General features: G+C 44.1%; 1 protein-coding gene across 2 annotated transcripts in view; it reads right to left on the bottom strand.

Annotated features, from left to right (window-relative positions):
- Positions 1-24,127, bottom strand: part of LOC147721191 (apoptosis-inducing factor 1, mitochondrial-like) — a 249,867-nt gene that overhangs the window by 124,682 nt on the left and 101,058 nt on the right. For both annotated transcript variants that reach the window (XM_086964674.1, XM_086964673.1), the window contains exons 8-10: positions 22,797-22,887; positions 19,431-19,515; positions 7,823-7,899 (exon numbers count right to left, since the gene is read on the bottom strand). In XM_086964674.1, coding sequence (XP_086820800.1) covers positions 7,823-7,899; positions 19,431-19,515; positions 22,797-22,887 — 253 coding nt within the window. The remainder of the gene's footprint in view (positions 1-7,822; positions 7,900-19,430; positions 19,516-22,796; positions 22,888-24,127) is intronic.

A 24,127-nucleotide genomic window follows, 5' to 3' on the forward strand; every position in this document is an offset into this window, starting at 1 on the left:
ATCGCAGGGAACGTTGGGAGAATCCGGGCCTTTTAGCTAGGGCTTCCTCTGTTATCAGGAGAACGTGGGCAGACTCGATGGTCAAAAGATATAGTTCTGCATGGAGAAAGTGGTCACGCAAGTGTTTGCAATGGGGTTTGGATCCAGTGGGAGGCAGATGTAGTGCATGTGGTCAATTATTTGTCGGAAATGGTAGACAAGAGTTTGGCTTATCTCACGATTAATCAAGTAGATCTGAGATCTCGGCGGGTCACGTCCCCATACAATAGGTTTCAGTTGGAGAGCACCCATTAGTCTAAGAGGCATTCACTTGTCCTTTCCCCCGCAGCTGAAGTACTCTTACCTGTGGGACTTTAATGTGGTTCTAAGACTACTACAATCATGGCACGTGAGAGAAAGTCTATAGTGGCCAGATGGCTCACTACAAAAGGGAGAGCCAAGCACGCTGTGTGTGGGAATGGTCCAGATTCACATTTTGATAAACCGGATTCTGTTTTGGAAACTAGCACAAATGATGAAGAACTGTAAGAACAAACTATATTGTAAATAGCCTTGAAAAAGCCCTGGCGCAAATCGCCACAGGGGCGAAACACGTGTCGGCTGTTCATGTTTTTATCTAAATTAATAAAGAGCAACTTTTCTACACAATATGGACTTCTGACTGACTATATGAGCAAGGATTGAGCCTAAGGACATTAAGAATTGATGCTTAACACACTCATTACCCCCTTCAAGACTTTATTGTTCAAAAACTCAAGAGGTCCAGAGTTTTTTTGAGTGTGTTTCCATTACAAAAACTATGTGAAAACTGATATGGACTTGGATTTTCCTGTGGACCACTCTCTCTCTCTCTAGAAACTGCACGTGAGAGAAAGTGCCTTTTTTGCATGGTTAGCCCACACTTTTTCCCTGGTTTTGATGGGATTTCACTTGGAGTGCACAGGATCCCTGCCAACCAGGTCCCCTGTGCCAGTGCTTCTTCCCTAAAAACAAATCCCCAATTGATACGTCTACCCCCTGTAGGACCCTATTAAAGGGTATCCTGGGTGGCTGGGGAGCTGAAGAGAGTCCCCTGGGATCCCCCTCACTGGGACCATGCCATTGCCTTTGCAGCTTGCAGGCCCCTGTGAGGGTGCCATGCCAGCTACTACTACCTTCTAGCAGGGTGCGTTATACCTCAGGTGAGGGCCTATCTACATGAGTAGATATGCCCATACAATACTGGGGCCCATTTCCTAATATTGCAAGCACCAGGGACGCCATAGAGAGTACATGGGCTGGGAACTCGACAACTCTGGTTCCGCAGCACCATGAAGGCTTCACTGAACCCAGGAGTGGTTGGTACCAAACTACTCCTTTCAATGAATCCACACCGATACCAGCGTAGGATTTACTTACCATGTACCCAGAGGGCACCTCAGAGGTGCCTCCTAAAAAACCTATTAACCCTGGTGTGGTCTCTGATCGGCTGTAGACAGCAAGTCACCACCAGGCATGTTTCGGAACCCCTGGGTAGAGAGCCCCTGCTCTCTGGGACCAGAAACAATGCACATACTGGGCAGAGGTGTCACACTTCCTCCCCTAGGATGGGCTAGTGCTCGAAGAGGGAAGCTTCAAAGGTCTGCCACCTTTGTAATGCGACCCCCAGCCTGTGCTGCTAGCAGCAGATGGCAGGCCGTGGTTTACACCCCCACTTTGGGCAGGAAAACTGGCAAGAAAAACTAAGACTAGGAGGTGTGGCCATCTCTGCCAACGCCACCCCTACGGTGGGGGAGGGGAGGTGAAGCACATCTTTCCGTCCCAGTCCTCTTGAAGATGGGGAGACCCCTCCAATGAGGGCTAGGTCTATGCCCCCTCCCACAGGAGGGCGGCCTAATAGAGAATGTAGTCACCCCAGGTAAGGTGCCAATGGGCCCTACCTACTAATCCCCTAAAACCCCTCCTAAATTTAGTATCTTCGTGGCTCCCTCAGACCTAGAAAGTAGATCTGCGATGACCCAAGAAGAAAGATGCTGATCCTGCAGAGAAGACTGAAGACAACGACTACCTCGGCCCCAGCCCGAACTGCCTGTCTACAGCTTCTACGAACCTTCGACCAGTCGCGCAGCCATGGACCTCTGAAAACCGCGAGAGAACGTCTGCCTTAAAAAAAAAGAATCAAATTTCCTGTGGACAGCGGATCTGTCCAAAAAGAAACAAGCTCCAAAGACTTGGGATCCAGGCGGATCCGCATCTCATGCCCACTCTGCACCAGATGCCCAAGGCCTGAGTCGGAGTGCAGTGAAGTCTCCCCTGCAATGTTGATTTCATGCCTATCCCAGGCTTGGTTTCTCTGGTTGTAAACCTGCTTTGAACTAGCATATTATGAGCCTCCGGTCCTGATATACAATATAAAATTTCTTAGCTCTCGTGAAGGAAAGTTTTAATTCTACTAAGGATGCGGAGGCGACGATTATCCCTCCAAATTCGGATTATATTTTCTTACCATTCAATCATATGCTGAAGTCTTCAAGTTCGATAAGTATAATGGGTTCAAGGATGGTTGAAAGTTAACTGTCAACACAAGTGACTAATATCAAGTGAACTGTTTAGATGCTTGTAAATGGAGGGACTGATTATTATTCTCAGTATTGATGCTGGGTGGATAACGTTATATTGCTTTAAAATTTATGCTGATTATTTTTGGTTATCTACAGGGTCAGATCAGAAGCAAGATTATATACAGAAAAGCAGAATGATACGTGTTTCGCTCAAAGAAAGAGGAACTGCTGTTCCTGGATGTTGTTTATATGGGACCGACTATGGTTGTTTGTTATCATTGCAAAGACTCATGGGATATGTAGTCTTTTCACTAAAAGCGAAAATAAATCGAAGAGGAGCATAATACTCGCCTCTGCATCCTTAATAGAATTTAAACTTTCCTTCACCAGAGCTAGGAAATGCTATATTCTGAATCATTAACCCTTACAACCCCCAGGAACTGCTCATTATTTAGCTATGAAGAAAATCTTAATAAAACAGTGATGGTATCATAGAAAATTGCAAACAACGACAGATTAGCAGCATTTAGAGCAGAAAAAGTGAAATACTCAAGGATTATCATTCCAGAGAATTTTGAAGACTCCCTCTTTCGCTGAGCAACATTGAAAAAGCACATGGGCTGAGACCAAACAGCTGTTGGAACAAACCCAGAACCCACCAACCTCAATAGTGAGATGAGTTAACTCTATAAAGAATACTGTTCTTCCGAATACATATCTTTGTCAATGCCTTTCCACCCATGTACCCAATCCCATTATTTATTGATTGGAAGCCCTTATCAACAGTTTTATTTGAGAGCAATAAAGTTCCAAGAACTGCTCAGCTGTCACAAAGTAGAAGAGGCTGGCTTGGCGTGTCTGGATTTCCAAAAATACTATCCAGTAGCTAGTGTTCATACTATGCAATTCCTATTAGCTCGTCATCAGTATGATAATTCTGCATTTAGTTATTTATTCAATATAATACAGCCTGTGACTCCCAACAGCCTATCTCTCAAAAAATACCAGACAACGTTAAATACTTTAAAAAAATGCATATTAGTCATGTGTGGTGAGAAGTACCAAAAGCACTTAATCTCCAGACTGTGCCCTAGACTGCAGTTAAAATTTCCCTACACAATATTTTTTGCTGCCCTCTATGAGGAGAAATAAATTCAGACGATGTAAATAGGTTTATCTAAACTATTTGCACGTTTTTCTACGTGGCTCGTTGTAAAAGGATTTGGCTGACAAGTCTTTACTTATTGTGAGGCCACTCTACAATCCCAAATAAAGATGACATCATGTATTTCACTCAGATATTGAAGATCATTCTGAAGTTAGGGATACGCTGTCCCAGTGCTTAGATGTTTCTCAACAGGAATAGCAAGGCCAGTCTTTACTAGATGTCAAAGATATTAATCCTCCAAAGGTTCATAAATACTAGGCGGGAGCTTTATGTGCTTCTGGAATTCAAACTTAATTTCTAAACACAGTGCCAAAGAATCGAAAATATAATGAAAGGACCAAGGCATCTGGCACTTCTATTCAAATAATTATTTCTTTATGATGTTAATGCTGATGCAACTGCTTGTCCCTCCTCCTTTCAGCTTTTCCTTTTTTTTAATATTCCTAGAGTATGGATGAATCGGTCAAAAGCTAGTTAACTAATAAGAATGCTGGGATGTGGCCAAGCTGTCAACCAACAAGGCCATCTAATGGTGCTGCTCAGAACCTATTCCTGAAAATCCTTCAAGATTTGATACTTTAATGGTGTTCTAACTTCTGCACTTCCATGAAGCCATATCACTGCTATACACTGCTCAGTGGTGCTCAGATCCATTTTTAGGTGCCTGAATGGACGCTTAATCTGTGAGGCCTATTGAAGCCTACAGTGTTCTATTCAAGCCTGGGGGGTACATGCAAGAGGCCCGTTTACGATCTAGCTTGCGGTGCTGTATGATTTGTGGATGGAGTTGGCGGGACCACACTGCATCAACTTGGCCCACTGTAATCCTCTGTGGCTACTGACAACCCTGCTACCCTTAACAAATCTTTGCTTGAAACGGACAACAAAATTGACTCTCACCATGCACCTAGAGCAAATGAGAGGGCACCTAAGCAAACACAAACTGGTTCAACACAGCTGAATAAAAAATGTCAGACCTTTAATACAAGTCCACCACTACTAATGAAGCTCTTCTGAAGATGGTGAAAGTCCTCTCCCATCATCATCATCACGATCATCAAAGCAAAAAATAAGGATTTTGAGGAGTTATCCTGTTGTAACAGCATACATACTGTGAGGAGTATCTGAACTTTCCATGATGAGGATAATGGAGGCAATCTTTCAAACCCTGATGATTGCATTATTTGGGAACAGATCAATGCTTGGGTATGGCTGCATTTGAACGAGCCACTGCTCTTTGATTGGACAGGGGCAAAGAGACCTTTGATTTTATTAGAAATAAACTCATCTTGGTTTCCGCACTTTAAAGCCAGGGTGCAAGACATTTGGAGTGTCTTTCTGAATGTAAAACGAGTTTTGCAGGCTGGTAAAGCGAACTATGTTGTGCTCTAACCTGCTAGGTTGTAATTTAACCCCTTGGCCGCGGGGGTCATTCCCCCGCGGTGCTGGGGGGCGGGGGGTGCTCACAGCACCTCAGTGCTTGTGACGAGCTCAGCTCATCATGAGCCATGGTGGCCATGTGCTCATGACATGCTGAGCTCGTCACGGCCACACCCGTTTCCGTGCCAGTGTGGGATTTAATGTAAAATGCACCACAGAGGGCATCTTAGAGATGCCTCCTGAAACCTAACCTACAATCCACGTCTGGTCTGAGAGGCTGCCTAGACTGCCACACAGCAGACATGTTGCTGGACCCCTGGGTGGAGAGACCCCCCCCCCCTCTCTCCTGGGCCTGCAACATTGCACATCCTGGGCGAGGTGCTAGGTCTCCTACCCCAGGATGGGCAGGGGGAAGCTTCAAAGGCATGCCGCCTTTGTGAGCTTCTCCAGACCACTTGCTGTACTCAGCAACTGGCCCCCACCAGTTCTGACCCCCACTCTGGCGCGAAGACTGGCAGGAAACCCTACATCAGGAAGGGGGTGTGCAAGCCTGTACCAACTCCACCCCTCAGGTGGGAGAGGAGAGGAAGCACGACCCCGGGCTCCGGATCCCTGTGCCTTCCTTTGAGGTACCTGCCTCTTCTCCAAGATCCCAACTTACCTCTCGAAGTGGTGGTCGCACCTGAAGAATCTCCGTCCCCGAGCCTTTGTTCACTTTTTAACTTTCTCATTGGAGAACATGGAGCGCCTGACGGCTCAAAAGCACCCCGCACCCAGCCGCCCGAGTGCCGCTGGAAGTGCAATCTCTACACTACTTTCCTTCCCCACTTGCCCTGACTAAGTGACCAGGAGCTCAGCTTCCACAGCCACCAACCAAAGGCTCCCTACCCTCTATTGGATTACATTGGGCCTACTCTCTCTGCACCCGGCTGCCCCTGTGCCGCTGAGGGTGTAACTACTGTACTTTTCCGACCCTGGGAGACCCCTGAGTCTATGCCCAGAACCATAACTTCACCAGTCGAGTACTTACCTGAAAGCAGATGACTCACTTTTCTTCCATAGGATAACATTGACTGGTTTGACTCGAAAATTCTTTTAAGTGTGAAGTTTTGAAACTTTAAAATATTCATCTAAAATCAGCCAAATCCCGAATTCCGAATTACTCGCCTGCGATCAGGGGAGAAGCCAGTGCTGTACCATTTAGCCCAGTACTGAACCGCAAAAGTAATTATTTATAACCGTACTTACCAGTAACCTGAATTTTCTTCCTTAGGAAACCATTGACTTTTTCTGTGAAATTTCTTCTGTCTACTTTTACAAATTACAAATATTCCTTAAAAATCGTACCAACTACTAAAACATAATTACTTACCTATCTTAGGTAGAGATCCCAGTCCTGGACTTAGGAGCCCAGTACTGGATTACAAAAGTAACGAGAACGTACTTTACCTGTGACCTGAAAATTCCTCCCATTGGATAACCTTGCTGGGTTTTCACTGAAAAGTTTTTAAGTGTGAACTTTTAAAATACAGTTATATTCTTTAAAAATCAATGCAATAACCAAAACGCTTTCACTAAACTGTTTTCAGCTTATGTCCCGGGACTAAATCTAGGATCCAGTCCTGTGCAGAAAAGTAATCCTTAAAGTAATCAACTGCATTTAAGTAACAAAACCCATTGAGCTCAATGTTAAATTGTGTTTGAAATTGTGTTGCCTATAACAACCACTATAGCTACGATATTTACAAAGTCTATTGCCTATTTGCAAGTAATTACCTAAAGTCACTCATATTGCGAAAAGTATATTTTGATACCTGTTGGTTTTAAAATATAACTATATCTTTTGATATAAAACAATTGGCCTAGAGTTCAGTTCTTGTGTGTGTGAAACATTTTGCTGACTGAGTGTGTACAACAAACGCTTCACACTGTCCTCAGATACTGCCTTACTGCTCGACCAAGCTACAACTTTTGAGAGTAAGGTTATATCTAACTTTAACCTCTGTTATACCTCTGAAAACTGGGGACTCTATACACACTATACCTTACTTTGGGCCAGTATATATAGAGCCACTTTCTTACACACACTGTGGAAAGACCCACCTGCCCCAGTGCACTCAGACTGGTACAGGGAAATGATGACCACAACCAGCCATGAATACATCACACACAAGAATAATAATCAGTCCGATGACTTACACTTAACAGGAAATGCAAAAAGTGATGGATGGATTGATAGAACTATTGTGAGCCACTGGCAATTATTAGGAGTAGGATCCCAGTAAATCTTTTTTTGCACACCATGCTACCTCAGATTAGACCAGCCATATGAAAGGATCATTGGTCCGGCTCAAACAGGAACAGTCTAGCAAGCTGCACAATCCATTTACAACATACCCCTCCGACACAGCCCTGTGGTAGACCACACTTATGATGCTGGTTATACAAGTCTTCCCAATGGCGCACTACTGTGATGCTTATGTGGGACCCAAGAACATCCCAATCTTCCACCACTCGTCCTCAGATGTGTTTCTGCTTAGCACATCTGGATAAATCGATTCCTATGCTGTTGTCCATACCATGCTATATTAACCACTGCAATGCCATGTTTTAAGGGCCAAATTTTATCATAATACAAATCATGGCGCCCGAGTAAAAGCAGGTTGAGGTACTTCGCTTTCTACTTCCATACAGAAACAACTGCAACACAAAAATAACAGATTGAGGTACTTACCCTTCTAAACAGGGTTGTCCTTTGTTGCACTTCTTCACCAGCCCTTTCAATAGCTGGAAGACTTCGTGGGGAACCACCTGGCAACAAAGGGGGAAAAAAAAGATTAAAACACTGCAAAGAACTTGCTTACAAAATGATGCAACCAAAATTTCAAATGATATGCTAAGTGTGGAAAAGGTCAAAAAGAAAAGGTTAAAGGAGATATGTAAAATGTAAAGGAATACATAGAAAACAAGCAAGCAAAAGCAAAGAACATCAAAAACATGAAACTTCGGGAAAAAAAATTAAAGGCATGATCTTAACTTAAGATTTGGAACACAATACGCATCTTGAAGTTCAGATATTGGTATTGCGTCATGCTGAATAGCAGAAAGGGTATTGTTGACCCATGAGCCACTATCAAAGTGCACTTGAACAGATTCAGACGTGAACCGGTAAGAACAAGCTTGAGATGGCCATCCAGGCATAACTGAAACCAGCCATTGCTACTCTGTGTTGCTTCTATCTCTGACATTCTAATGAGGAATATAAACACGATCCAGAGACCCCAATAAGACAGTTTAATCAGAAAAGACTAATTAGGTCATACCCAGACTGAGATCAAATAAAACTGTCTGCAGGTGGATAGATCAGGCTGTCTTAGTGGCTAAGAGAAGTATTGCAATCCAGTGGAGATTTCCCTAACCTCCTCAGACCACTATATGTCAAAAGGAATTAGGCTCTTCCCCCTACTGTCTCCGAAACAAAGGTGATACTAGTTCAGCTGTCACTACATAGGATGCGATCTAGATTGTGTTGAGAGGGAAAGAAAACGAGAAGCCCCAATTAACTGTACTCAGATTAAGTAACAATGAGACTGGAAATTAACATCCCACATTCCTTCTATCTGTAGTGAACTATTGCTGGTGGGTGGTAGTTTTCCCAACTTACTACCCACTCAGTATGAATGAATAGTTTACTTACACATTGAGTCACTCCCCTCCCCAGAACCTCTTCAGTCAAGATTGAGCAATTAAAAAACTTCTGAAGCTTCTGAATGTTCTACTTTTCACATTATTAGTCGATATACTCAGTAATGAATCCAGAACCTATCTGAAGTGGCTTCGTGGGAGAGGCCTTTGTCAGCCTAAAATAGTTACACATTTAACGTACATGTACACAAATCTGCAATCTTTTTCATAGTTTTGTTTCCGGTCATGTACAATCAATTAAAATACCTTTTTAAATACCAGCCACCAGCGGAGTCCCTCAGGTCTCCTCCCTCAGCCAGACACTCTTCAACGTCTACATGGCCCCACTCGCCCGGAACTACGGACTGAACATTGTGTCGTACGCAGACGACACTCAGTTCATCCTCTCTCTATCCAAAGAACCCAACACCTCCAGACACAACTTTCAAGCAGGCATGGGAGCCGTTGCAGAATGGATGAAAAACAGCTGCCTACAACTAAACACGAACAAGACTGAAGTACTCATCATGGGCTCAAATCCCGATGCCTGGAGTGACACCTGGTGGCCCCCCAACCTCGGAAACCCCCCCAACTCCCACAGACCACGCACACAACCTAGGAATCATCCTGGACTCCAAACTCAAAATGGACTTCCAGATCAACTCAGTCTCATCCTCCTGCTTCCACACACTCCACCTCCTACGTAAGACCTTCAAACGGATCCCCCTCAAACACCGAAAGATCGTCACCCCATGCCCTGGTCACCAGCAGACACTACTACGGCTAAGCACTCCATGCCGGAATAAACAAGAACCAAACGCAAGCTACAGAACATCCAGAACGCCCCCGCAAAACTGGTCCTCAACCTACCAAAACACTGCCACATCTCCCAGCACCTGTGCACACTCCACTGGCTCCCCGTCGAGGCGAGAACCACCTTCAAGCTACTCACCTACGCACACAAGGCCCTATACTGCACTGGGACCAGCATACCTGAACAGACTCAATTTCCACGCACCCCAAAGGACCCTATGATCAGCCAAATTCTCCTACACAGTGATCCCCCACACTAGAAAAACCAGATCGGAAGGACACTCCTTCTCCTTCCTCGCAGCAAAAGCCTGGAACGCCCTTCCGCTCCACCTCAAACAGACAACATCTCTCCCCATCTTCGCAAAGAACCTCAAAACCTGGCTCTTCGACAAACCCTCTCCTTGATGGAACGGATCCTGCCACCCCCCCTCCCTCACCCCTAGCTCTTGGATACCCTCACAGGTGAGTAATCGCGCTCAACAAACCCTGATATATTGAGCTTTCTCTCCCATGGTAATTCTGTGCCTCTGCCAGGTCAAATCCCAGATGGCCTTATAAAGGGTTGTATTGGATCTATGCAGAGTTGAAGGCGTAAGATTTTCTTGAGGGAAGAGATTCTTACAAGTTGCCCAAATCAGGTTTCAATCTAATATTTTTCCGAATTTTTTCTATCAAGATGTTTTCTGAGCAACAAGAATCGTTTCACAATATCTGTGAATACTGATATTAAGGCATGAATTTCTACATCTTGTTTGGTGGACAGTAGCAGATGCTACCGGAACCGGGTGGTGCGGCAGGAGGCGTCGGTGGGGGAGGGGCAAAAAACAACAAACAAAAAAAACTACTTAGCGGACACGGCCACCGCCTCTTCTTTGTCTGTCCGTCATCTTCCTGCACTCGCGGCCAGCAGCAGGAAGCACCCGCCCTCCCAGCCTCCCCATAGCCAATCACAGTGCTGCAATGCAGCGATGTGATTGGTCTGAGCGCCGTGGATCCGCACTCAGAGGGGGACTGGGAGGGCTTGCATGTTCCTCACCAGGCTGTGTAATGCAGCCTGGTGGGGAAGATTCCCTTTTGGACCGGCCAAGCAGTCGTACGCACTTCAGGGGTGAAAACCATTCCTCTCCCTACTCAGCCCGCTCCGCCGGAGAGCCACTGAAGTATATAGGAAAAAAAAAATGATATTAACAAAAGTTATCATTTTATTTTTCCTTTTGTTGAGTGGGGCGACGCTCCTCTGCCTTAGCGGAGGTGCCGCCACAGTTGTTGGCCAATGTAATGCAGTTATGTGTCATCTACAAAAGGTATGCTTTTGGGTTCGGCCCACTTGCAATTTCACTAAAAAGAAAACGTAAACTATGAGCCCTAGTACAGACTCTTGAGACAAGCCAACCTTCTCATCCAGAGTGCCAGAATGAATGCCACTTATCAAAGGCCTTTACTTCTTACTGCTTAGGCTGACCCGTATCCACTTCACAATCTGGGATCCAAAATGTGGCAATCCAGTACACCAAGTTGTGAGTCACCATTGAAATAATCCAACAGATTTGCCGTGCAAAGCCTTCTCGTCCCGTTCATACTAATTTATGGTGGAGCCTACAATCCCTTGACTTCAAGTAATTCTGTCTGTCCCTTTCTTTTTCCTATTCATCACAGAGATCAGACTCATAGGCTTATAGTTTCTAGCCTTCTCCGTGTTTAAGTTTTCATGATAGGCCAAATATGTATCCACTCATCAGTTCTTCAGCCCCAAGCCAGTCCTCGTGGAGCAATTTTCCAATGCTGTCAGCCATACAACCAATACCTTCCTAAAAGTACTCAGTACCTAGCAGGCATACCATCTAACCACAATGAGAAATAGAAATTCAGTTTTATAATTATGTTTGGGCTTTTGCAAAATATTGCTGTGACTACTTAGACAGATTCTACAGCCAGAAAGATTTCCGTACTCGCACTTCTAAACTGCGGCAACCAGTTACTCAGCAGTGAATATATGAGTTGGTGTAGAACAAGTCACTTACCTTCAGTAACACTGTATCTATAAAAGACATTAGTTATAGATTTCTAACCTCCAGGCGTCGGACTGGATCCGGAGAATTTTTTCCTCAGTACCCCTACGCGTCGGTAGGTGGCATCGGTCGTCTTCACGTCCGTCATCAGCGTTGTGGTCGCCGGGATGAAGTTGCGGTGCCTACTTAGACACTGCACCTGTGCACTGACGTCAGTTCTGACACTACTTTCCATACCAGAAGAGAAGTGCAGAGCCATGAAATTCACTGACCACTGGTGCGCCACACTAGGGCCCTGAAAAGGGAGTCCCTATCCCTAGCAGTCAGTTCGCAGAGGGGGGAGGATCGGTGGGGCGGTAAGAAATCTATAACTAATATATGTGTGAACACCAGAGGAGCACTGGTAAGGCCGAAGGGGAGCACAGTTAACTGAAAAATGCTTATGTCCTACCGTGAACCATAGGTAACATCTGTAGGCTGGCAGGACGAGGATGTGAAAAAAGGTGTTCTGCAAGTCCAACGCCACCATCCAGTCTCCAGGGCAGATGGGACCCGAGACAAGGTTAGCATTTTGAACTTCTCCTTCCGGAGGAAGCAGGTGAGGGACCTGAGGTCTAGGACAGTATGTGGGCCCTTGTCCTTCTTGGGCACCAGAAAGTAGCGGGAATAGCAACCACAACCTACTTCTGGCGTAGGAAACCTTTCGATAGCTCCCTTGGCCAAGAGAGCTGTAACTTCCAGGCGGAGAAGCGTCAAATGATCCTCTGACGTGCAATTGAAAGATGGTGGCATGGAAGGAGTAGTAGTTGTGAAGGGGAGGGAGTAACCCCTTTGGACTATCTGCAAAGCCCACCTGTCTGACGTGATGGATTGCCAGTGGCGGAGGTGATGGTGAATCCTGCCACCCACTGATGGGCCTAAAAGGTCAGACTAGAAGTGTTTGGAGGCTGCTGCAGGGAGGGAAAGGGTCGACTGGCCCGCCCGCTGGTTCCCAGACCCGCGTCACTGGGTCCCACATCTGTGCAAAGGCTAGACAGCTTTCGGGGACCAGTGGCTGGACTGTGTCGGACGTTGTGGGGTGCCCCTTCCGTAGCCACGAAAAGGGGAAAAAGAAGCCTGTGTAGACTGGAGCATTCAACGAGGCCCAAGGATCTAGCCGTAACCCGAGAATCTTTAAAGTGCTCCAGCACCGAGTCTGCCTTTCACCAAAAAGGTGATGGCCATCAAAGGGCATGTCCAGCAGAGTTGACTGAACATCCCCTGAAAAACCAGATGTCCTCAACCAGGCGTAGCACCTAAGGGCTACCGACGTGACAATCGTTATGCCCAGTGAGTCGATGGTATCCAGTCCACAGCGAAATGTGAATTTGGCTGCGTCTCTCCCATCTACCACGGCTTGGTAGAGGACGGCCCGGGCCTCCTCCGGGTAAGGAGGCAGCACCTGCGCAACAGTATCCCCGATGGTATGGGAGTATCGGCCCAAGAGCTGTGCAGTATTCACGGACCACAGTGCCAAGCTGAAGGAAGAGACCATGCACTTCCCAAGATGATCCAGCTTCTTGGATTCCCTGTCTGGGTGCGGAAAAGAATGCGCCCTTGGAAGAAGAAGCTTGGACCACCAAGCTCTCGGGGAAAGGTTGTTGGGTGAGGAAAATGTGATCAGCCCTGAGCTGGGCGAAGGCGGCAGGCAATCGTTCGTTCCACAGGAGCCCCTGTGCTGAGCCTAGACCAAGTGTCCAGGAGGACGTCATTAGGGCTTAATTGAAGAACAAGAGGGGTTCGGAGGAAGTTGAAGTACCCCTGTCAGGAGGTTAGTCCTAACTGCTACTGTAGGGAGCTTCAGGTCCAAGGCCTTGGCTGCCCTATGCACCACCACTGCATAGGACGCTCCCTCCTCTGTAGCCACGGTTGGGGGGGGGGGGGAGAAAGCATGCCAAGGTCTGGGGAGGTGCCCAGAGCACTGGTGCCACCCAATTCCTCTCTCCAGTCCGGTTCTTCCAGCTGGTCTGTCAAAGGGTCTAGCGACCCCTCCCAGTCCTTATCACCAACCTCAGGGCAACACAGAACACCTGGGATGAACAAGGGGACAAAAGTACCCTCCAGCGTATGATCAGACATCGGTCTGGCTCAGGGTCCTTCTAGGGGATGAGGATGGTGGCAGCGCGTGCCGGGGGCACGGCCGATACCGGGGGCGTCGTTGTCAGGATCTGCGCCAGGAAAGGTCGAATAAGTTTGACCGGCGTCAATCAGGATTCAGGCCTGGATCCATGTGGGCCCTCTGGTGGCACCAGGGCCACAGCGGCCAGTCTCGAAGGCCCAGGGCCTCCAACTGACTCCCAGGGGTCCGAAAGGCGAGCCAGTGGAGTCAGGCTGCCCAAACACCTGGTGGAGGGCTTCGTAGAATGTACGAAGCGGGGCAGGGGACTCCCTGGCTCCCAGAAACAGGAGAAGTCCCTGAGTCAATCGCCTGAGACTGAGCCTTAGAGAGACGAAGCTCCGGAACCGGTGTCGCGTCTAGCCGACCGACGGGGAGAAGGTGAAGTGATGTGCTTCTTCACCTTCTTCTTGTGCTTCGACTTACCAGAGCAGCGCTAAGACTTGGACGAGGTGTGGTGGCTCCCCGACCGGTCTCGAGATCTTCCTCTTGAGCAAGACTGGGAGGGACGCACAGCAGACTGCCAGGCCTCCAAAAGCTTCCAGGACTGCTCCTGCAAAGACTTTGGATTCATGGCCCAACAGTTGGAACACGACTCGGGGTGATGGTCTCGCTCCTGGCACCAGAAGCACACGAGGTGTGGGTCCATCACAGATATCATCTTGTGACCTGAGTCGCAAGTCTTGAAGCAGGTCTTACGAAGGGACATTAGTCGCGCACCAGGAGTCTAAGATTCGAAAAATTTGTCGACTAAAGTCATTAAAAAAAAGTCCAAGCTCTCTCTGGATCTGCGCTAGGCTGACGTGGAAAAAGAAAGAAGGGACATCAGCGCGTAGGGGCGGCATCTAAGTCGGCACCACAACATCATCACGGCGACCACGACGTAGACGACAGATGTGGGGGTCAACCAACACCACCTACGGGCGACCATAGGTACTGCTGAGAAAAATATTCTCCGGATCCAGTTTGACATCTGGGGGTAATTCTAAGGTAAGAAATCTATAACTATTAGTCTCTTTCAGATAGAACACTACAAGGCAGCACTTCAAACAAATAAGATGTAAAGAGCATCATTAGCACTGAACTGTTATCCAGGGAGAAATACATGCACAGTGCACTTAGAGTAGCTCAAATTTGTAAAAGTAATTTGTAATCGAATGGAACACTGTACTATTGCAGAAGACAAACAGCAGCAGTTTTTATCATGTCCAATGTACTGTCCATACAGAATCTCTTTCCAAATTTTACATCAAGATCAAGAATGTTTTTCCCAGTCACGCCTGGACAGGGCTAAGAAAAAAAACTGATCAGTGGAGTACACTCCTGGTTGCTATGGAAATCTGGGTGACTGTTGGCGCGAAGATCAAAAACTACCACAGCATGCTTTACTCTTATATGGTAAGCACTGAACAAGAGAATATATATAATCTGATGATATTGCACTAATTTGAACCCAAGTCCAAGGAAAATGTGTTGGCTTCCCACAGCATCTGATGGAGTAATGTTCTCTTGTTTGAGTTTTATTACCTTTCATTCAAGGATGGAGTTGAGGGAACTAGCAATGTTATGTTAAAATTTTTATAAAACTGCTAACTCCATAGGGTGTCCTGGCACTGAGAACGCTAACAAAGCAGATGAAGTAACAGAGAGGGAAAAAATGGCAGATCGAGACTACTATGGGGTAATATTAGAGAGTCGCAGGAGAACTATTTTTTGAAAAGTCAGGTTTTAAGGCCTTTCTGAATTGGAGACAGGAGAGTGTGAATGGTAAACCAAGGGTAAACCAAGGGGAGACAGTTTAAAAGCTTCAATGCAGCTACTGTGAAGGATTTGCCCCCTGTGGTAGCGATTAACTACTGGCAAATTGTTTCCACTGGTCGTAAATTGCGAGCCGGAATGTTTTAATGGAACTTCTCCACCAAACTATCAGGTCCACTAACGTCGATAGCCTTATAGACTAGACAGTGTGATTTAAAACAGCACCCTTTTGCATACTGGCATCTAAAGAAGAGCTTTAGGTGCGCCTGTCGAAGAAGTACGTTGCTAACAAAGCGCTAAGTGGGAAGAAGCGTTGTGTATTCTTTGTAATTTCTTCAAAGACCCCTTGTCAAGGCCAAAGAAGAGGGAGTTACAATAGTCCAGGCGACAAGACTGCTACCTGGATCACCACCCGGTGAACTGGCCTAGGTCAGATATTCCTCAGCTGTTTTAAAAGGTAAAAGGACATGAATGCAAGGCGATTCATTTTTTTACCATTTTTTGCAGGCGATTAAAATGAGGTCCAGGATGGCACACAGAAATTCAGTTTTGCCCGAGTTCAAGATGAGTGACTGAATGTAACCACTATGATACTGCAGCCATATATTGGTGAAATGTTTTAGGTGGGTTTTTAGCCACCTTACCCAGTGTGATCTGCTAGGTGCCATCTGCATAATTCATCACACAGAGACTAAAAGATTCTTTTTGTTTCTCCAGTGGGCAGATATCCATATTATAAAATGTCAGCCTCAAAGATGATCTCTGTGGCACTCCTTGACCCATATATTTAAACTCCAAAATATAGGGTGGTAGAAAGACTGCTTGCAAGCTCCCTTGTATACAAGATCTACAGCAATCAAGTGCCTATCCAGTTACACCAATTTCCTTCAACCTAGTCAGATGTCATGAGACACTATCAAATGCAGTGGTCAGAAAAATAGCACTGAGGCTGTGAACTGCGCATGGTCCACCAGCATTCATATGTCTACCAAAATTACAATGGCTGTCTTTCTGCTGTGAATTGGGAGAAATCCGGCCTGAGTCGTCTCTAGTAGGTTGTTTTTAAACAACCAGTCAGATAAAAGGTTGACATTTCCACGAGTTACAAAAGGCAGGAAGGAAATAGGTTGGTAGTTTGACAATATATCAGAGTCTACCTTAGCTGATTTTTAGGAGCGGCGCCATGAAGGAATTTATTCACTCCACAGGAACAATCCTGCTATTGACTGAGCAATAAGAAAACTACTGCTTCACTTACTGATGGCTGCACAGCAAAACTACTTATGTTCCATTGTACTATATACTACCTCTTTTCAGTATTGGATATTTCTTTAAGATAGATCTTCAACACAGGTTATCCCACAAAAGCTTGGGTCACATTTTGTTATAACTTTAAAAAAAAAAATGTTGTTCGACTGCTGCACTCAGATTGCTGCTTTAGAGTGTTGCAATTCGAAAAGAAAGTATTAACAAGCAATTTCAGTAATATAGTATACTGATGCAGAGGCAAGAAGTAGATCTTTGGTACACTTCTGAACTTTAGAAACCTTCACACACGTTTTCTTTATAGCTTATCTGCATCAACCAGCAAAACGTTTGCTTTACCCCCAATATGACAAGGACAGGTGGTGTTCAGTGGCTTTTAATTTGTTCTGTATTGCCGCCTATGTTGACAATTAGAGAAAGCTTTTGGTTGCTCTCCCATTGGTTGTAAGAGCAGGACTACAGACCTTCCTAGATTTAGTCAAAACAGAGGTCCTGCAAGCTGGTACTGGACATCTCAAGGTATGCTTCTCTTCTGACACACCGCAGAAGGCATGATCAAATATTTCAGGAATGTGAAGATAACGCGGGTACTTACAGTACAGGGCAGCCCAGGTGGTTGGGAGTTTTTTTGTTTTAGTTTGAGCGAACAAGTTCGCTCTTTTTAAGCAAGGTAACTGGTAAAGACATTTTGAGAAAAACAGAGACCATGTTGATGGGTAATAAAAGGCATGGGATACTAAGATAGTCTCTCTCTTTAATATTTGGGCCTTATCCAGAAATCTGTTTGATGACAACTTTGATTTTTGAGCCTCTGTTCAAACAGTGACTAGAGGCCAGTGTTAAACTAGTACCTTAGAACTACCTAATCGAGCCCTTGCTCCCGCTCTGAGACTACATCGCAGTTTGAAACCACTAGTATGAAGTATCTTTATCTGTAAACGTTAGCCAGAATATGCTTTGAGGACAAAATAAATAATAACATTTTTTAAATTAAACAAAATAAAAAGTCTGAAAAAACGTTTTCATGTATAGTCAACTCGTATTTACAAACGAGCAACAGAGAAGATTCAAATCGGTTCGCAACCCCATGATAAGAGAAGATATATGATTGCATAGAGTAGGACCATGGTCAGTTTGTTATCCATTCTGTCTGTCCCCGTCTGAAGTCTCTGCCAAATGTACATTAAAATTTAAGGTGGCCCAAGTCCCTACGAAGATGAACGATGCACACTGAAAACTTACTGCACCATAAGAATACACCTTTATGTTACGATCAAGGTACAGCCAATACTACACATATGCTAGACTAACATACAGTTGCAAAAGAACTCCAATTTGTGGAACAACTATTAAAGGATTTGTATAGCGCTCATGTTGTCTGAAAATCATTAGCAATGTAGACGAACAGGTGTGGGCATTAGGGGAGCGACAGTCTTTAAGAGATGAAGAGGACCATGCTAATCCCCAATGAATGAATGAATAATGGATTTGTAAAGCGCACCCCCCCCCACACCTTTACAGGGATATCTCCGCGCTGGCAGCTAAACATAAAATCCTTCTCTGTACTTCAGTTGATCAGATTCAAAAAAGAAGGGGAAGAAGGGAGTTCCAGTAGGAGGCACCAACATATCTTAGTATGATAACGCATACAGAATACGTACTCAAAAACAAACAGTATATGTAGTTCTGCAGGTCATTCAGTGGCATGCTAGGTAGGAGTGGTGAAATGCCTACAGAAATTAAGCGGGATCACATAACCATAATATCTCGTCAGGTAGCATGCCAGTAAGACTATGGTGTTTCAGATGAATGTCAAACCAGCTGTGTGTGCTTACTGTTTTGGGATTATCAAAAAAAACAAATACCAATAGGATCAAGTGGGAAAAATATAAATATATATTTAAAAGCAGCCTGTAGAAAGAACCCTCCTTTTTCAGTTTTCAGGATACTGGATTATCTTACCCTAAATTGCAACATGTGTGGAATTTAGAACAAGGACAGTTTCCTGGTTGCTCAGTCAATAAGCTACCCAATTAAGAGACAGTAAGGCTTAAACACTTATGGCATGCCCTTAGGATGGTCCCGGTTACCAGCCAGTCCTAAGGTGAAGTGCTTAGCAGAACAGCTTATGCCCAGCGTCTTCCTTCTAGGACTGGCCTTCAGCAGGTATAAATAAACCAAGGGGATCAAAACTAGCAAAACACTTATTGTGCCTGGCGTACTTCTTTTAAATGCTCCTGTAACTGGACAGATTTCAGATATTCTAGTAATGTTTTCACAAAAATGTAAATATATGCCCTTATCTATCTGGCTTTTATCAAATAAATGGTGTATTTAGTTTCCCACTTTACAACTGATTTCTTCCAGCAGTTGTTTATTTTTGCTACCTACAGTCATTCCCTATTGTTCCTCACAAAGGTTACACAAAACATATATAAAAGCAAATAGTCATGCATGCATGCACACGTATACATACATGAAAGCGAGTCTGCAAGCTTAGTATTCGTCATTAATTTTCTTGGTTTCAACATCTGAGGAAAGAGAGGACTTTGTACGTATGTTTTTCTCTCTCTGCTTGTCTCTCAACAGAATCACAGGTTGCACATTCAACAAATGCGGAAACAGTAATTATTGAAAGAAAGACAAAAAATGCCCACCTGTAGCGATTAAACACTTTTCATAGGAGATCAGTGAGCCATCATCAAGTTTAACTTTGTTTTCCCGCACATCCATGTACACCACCTACAAGAGAAATGAAGAGTATTCTAATACCACATTAGTAAATGTTTGCCATCCACACTCTTAACCTGCGTCATTAGATTTTTGAAAAATGTAACACCTTTTCCAGGAGATTAATATTACTACTTCAAGACTGCTCATGTGATATTTTTAAGCTTGCTTCGCTGAAATGCATTACTACCTGTGTGTGTTACCCCTGGTCTATATTCCCAGTTCAAACTATGACAATTAGCCGCGTAACATAAACTTTGACAAACAAGCTGGCATACCAAGCCCCCAATTTATCTTTTCAAGGCATGAGGACCCCTGTCTGAAGGCAAGTTTTGAACTCGCACAAATAAGACAATAATGGAAAAAGTTATATTTGAAGAGTGTCAGACTTTATATATTTGTGCTTCATCTTCTACAAAGGATTTCAAAACTGCACCTAAAATTGGAGTTTAAAACAGTTCAATGTGGTAATCCCTGAGCAAGGCACTACACACCGGACATCATTCCTTTGATGCACCTCTAGTAGATCTGCATAAGTTTCATTAGAATCTATTCTATACAATTTGGAAGCAGAGATACAAGGGTGCATGTTGTAAATGAGTGAATTCAAGGAATGAGAGTAAGCACAGGGAAATTTATTTTCTTTATCTTTCATTCAAATTTCTTTCAAAGATTGTTCGATCAGTTAGACATACTGGTATTGAATAAAGAGACAGTATTTAGCAGACTAGTAATCAAATGTAATGAAAATCTCACTCTTTTTTTGGAGGGGGGGTGATGCGTAAATCTACATTAGATTTCACTAGTCTCCAGAAGCATCTCATGCCCTTGAAAAGATATCGAAAGCAGACAGGTAGATCCTAGCCTCTCCTCAGACTACTTAGTTATGCTATGCCCCCAACATGAACAACCATAAGTATACACACGGACCTTGGTAGCTGCTATAATGAGAATAAATATTTCCTCCAGTAGTCATGGATATTGGTAGCCTCCAAACACTTTTCAATACACGTCCCTATCCAGTTAATTTAAGACTCCCCTCTTTGCCTTTTGGCATCATATTACAGTTTACTAAGTTCCAGGGTCATGTAATATCCAACGCACTTGTAAACAAGAAGCTCCTAAAGGTCTGTCAGCAAGCCTCAAGTAACTGGTACCACCTTCTATGCATCCTGCCCCTCACCACCCAATTATGGAATATACCTTTCTCTTTATAGTATTTCTGTGGCGCAGTAAACCAGTGTTTGCATTTCCAGTTTGAAAACAATGCTTTAACTTGAAGCATCCTCAGAAAAGAAGAATCATGAGTGCTTACTACTTACGTATTCGGTTAGCACAGTTGTGGAGTTTGTTACAAGTTTGAAGCTTTACTTTGCTGCTACAGGCATTCATACCATAAGAAAACTTAAAATTACCCTTCAGCCAAAACAACATATAACAAAAGGCCATGTGGCAATTTTGCAAACAAAACATTTTTACCTTGCACAAAATGAAGTTCACATTTATTTTAAGGACTAATATCCAGGTTTACTGCGTTTGTGCTAAGTGAAATCAATGAATACACACTCAATGCAAACACAGACCATGCTACCATGCATGAAGTCATTCAATTCAAATTTCCACTGTCAAAAATGGTGCTGCAAACGACACAATTATCCACATTCCTAAGGCTTCCAGTTGAAAGAAGCACCAATTCAGGGGTATCAAATTCAAAAGGAGGAATGTTGGTAAAATATGTTTTGAAGATACTTTTTTATTAACACATGCAAATGTAATTCCTGGAGTTCATGGTCGCAGCAAAGAAGCAGAAACCAGTAGAACTTTAGCTGTTCATAACATAAACCGGGTCAAATTTTCTATTTCATGACACCAGTATCATTAAATCCACCTTTTCAATAAAATCATAAAAAGGAATAGCAATAGAAATGCACTCACTAAGTTTTGTATGATCATACTTTAAATAAAAGTACTTATTTTGTAAACAGACTGAAATTTCTAAGAACAATCTCATAACAGACCATCATATGTAAAAGTTACAGTGGAGTGGATATTGCTGATAACATTCTACTAGAAAATCAAAGATAATGGAGATTAGTATTTAGAAGCATGGATAGAAAAATCGCAAGTTCACTTTGCAATCTTTCTGAATAGTACCAACCATTCCACTGTCTAGCCCACTGGCACAACCACAATAGAATATGGTGTAGATAAACAAATGCACACATCTTTTTCTCCTTTGCATCTTTGTTCCCTTCAATTTCCAAAGGAATCATCTCTAGTGCGCTCCTACGCCAAAGTATCCCAGAGGCTGGAGGTTGTGCACTACATACACCCTATGCATTCACAGATTAAGATTACGGGCCAGATGTACTATTTCCTGGTCACAAAATACTAGTCGCAATCTGCAACCAACATTTTTGCAAACAGTAAAGAATTTTAAGAATCCAGCTATATTCTAGTAAATTGGTTCTGAAAAATTAAAATCATGGTGGGTCATAATCCGGCCTACCTCATGAATTTTAATGGGGTAGGTAACAAATTGTGACTCACTACGACTGGAGTTGGTCAGAAAAGTGGTGGCCAGCCAGGGTTAGCATACCACCATGTCTGTGATTAATTTGAAAGAAAGTAATTTTTTAAAACATGAAATGTAGTCAGTTTCCCCCAAAGAAAATGGGGGTCCCTTTAAAAAAAAGAAATTATGTTTGGTAGTTTAAAGTGGCCTCTTGAACCACAGCGTACTCTTCAGCAACGTTTTTTTTTTTTACATTTACAAAGGAAAAGGGGTTCTAAGGAAACCCTTTTCCCTTTTGCGAATGCATTACCACCTTCTTTGGGCTGTCAGTAAAACGTCAATATTTTGCACTAGATGTGGGTCTCAAAACGCTGATACATATGATGACAATTCGATATACGGAAGGGAAGCATACAACACGCTCCTTCCAGAAACCAAATCGGTACTAGTCAGAATTCCATTTTAGGAGATGGGAAACTCCTTACATGGAATTAGTACATTATTACAAAGAGAAAATCATTTCAACGGTGGAAAACACAGAACTCTAGCATTTGTGACTGCTAAAATTGCTAAATTGATCAGACCTGGGGCGTTTGTGACTGCTACATTTTTAGTACATCTGTGCGTTTGCGAATTTGCACCTCTTCATTTCGCTGAATATTTAAAACGAGTAACGCTCACAAAGCAACCTGTTCAGAGGTACTGGCAAATGAAAAGATATGGCACCAAAGGGGAAAGCAGAAAACAACCCTTGCTTTCGGAAAGAATGTGCACCAACCTTTTTATTGCTGAGGACTGCAATCCCACCATTCTCCACGTAGGGTAGGTCACGGGCAGACACATAGAAAGACGGCGGCTGGAAATATATACTAGAGAAACAAAAAGAAAATGTATAACAGCATTGCAAAGTCTTTATTATAAATTCATTGTTCGATAGAGTTACATATCTCCAGGAATTCATAACATTCATAACATAACTTTTGTCACTAACAAAATGAAGGTTCTTTTCCTTGCAAAGCAACCCTTGGCAGCATATTATCATAACAGCAACGGAAGGTTATATCCATATTACAAATGTTTGAAATTGAGAACGGTAAGTCATGAAAGTTAGAATCTTTGCCTCCCTCTGGCTAGTAGTATACGCACAATTTGTATGTCTCTATCTCGGAGGCTCACTGTTCTAAATACTAAAAAGCTGCAACATTTAAGCTTACTAACAGAGCACATAGTCTTCATGTACCAAGTTAAGGTTGGGTAAGCTTTTTTCCTAGGAGCATAATGCAAGTCTAAGCAGCTGTATTCCAGTCGACCAGCAAGCAGCACCCTCTCATTGTTAGGGCAGACCGGAATCAGACACAGAAGGGAAGCTCCACACTGTTACTCAAAACTGGTAGAGAGTTATACTGCCCCCTTTCGGACTACTTCGCCAATTATGGATGATTGTGGGCAGGGGTAAAGAAAAATAATGTTGGTTATACAGTGGGCAAGAGATCACAGTAGGATATACTTGCAAACTAAAATTAGGACTGGAAAGTTGTTCAAGACATCTGCCAGTACAAGCCAAGAAGGAGCATGATTTCAGCAGTGGCAGTGCCTCCATAAGAGCGGAGGAGCAGCGACCCCCAACCACAGCTGCGCAGGTAGCTGGAAAAATAAAACCGTAATACAAATTATTTTATTACCATTTTACTTTTCCAGCTTTCTGCCAGATAGAGTGGACAGGTCAGCAGCAATGAGTGGCCCCTTCACTTTGAACTGGGCATGTCGGTTTGGCAGTAGCAAGGTAGTTAGCCTAACCGACATGCGCACTTCAAACTCAAAACAGCTGGGTTGGAGAGCAGGCACAGGGCTCCAGTGCTTGTAGGAGCGCGGAGGCAGCTTGCTCCAGCCAATCTAGACGTGGCTCTCACGCTGCTTGAGAGCAGCGACTGGATTGGATAAGGTGTTGTTTGCTTTGCTATGTTGCCTTGTGCTCGGAGGAGTCGAAGCCATCCACTGGAGAGCATGAGGGTGTGCTGTAAGTAAAGTGAAACTTTTACGGTTTTTTTGCCTTCCTGACTCGCTGTGTGATTGTGCGGCTGTGTTTGTGAGTGTAAGTACGTGTGTGTA

The sequence above is a fragment of the Lissotriton vulgaris genome, chromosome 4_1, assembly GCF_964263255.1.
Source record: "Lissotriton vulgaris chromosome 4_1, aLisVul1.2, whole genome shotgun sequence".
NCBI lineage: Eukaryota > Metazoa > Chordata > Amphibia > Caudata > Salamandridae > Lissotriton > Lissotriton vulgaris.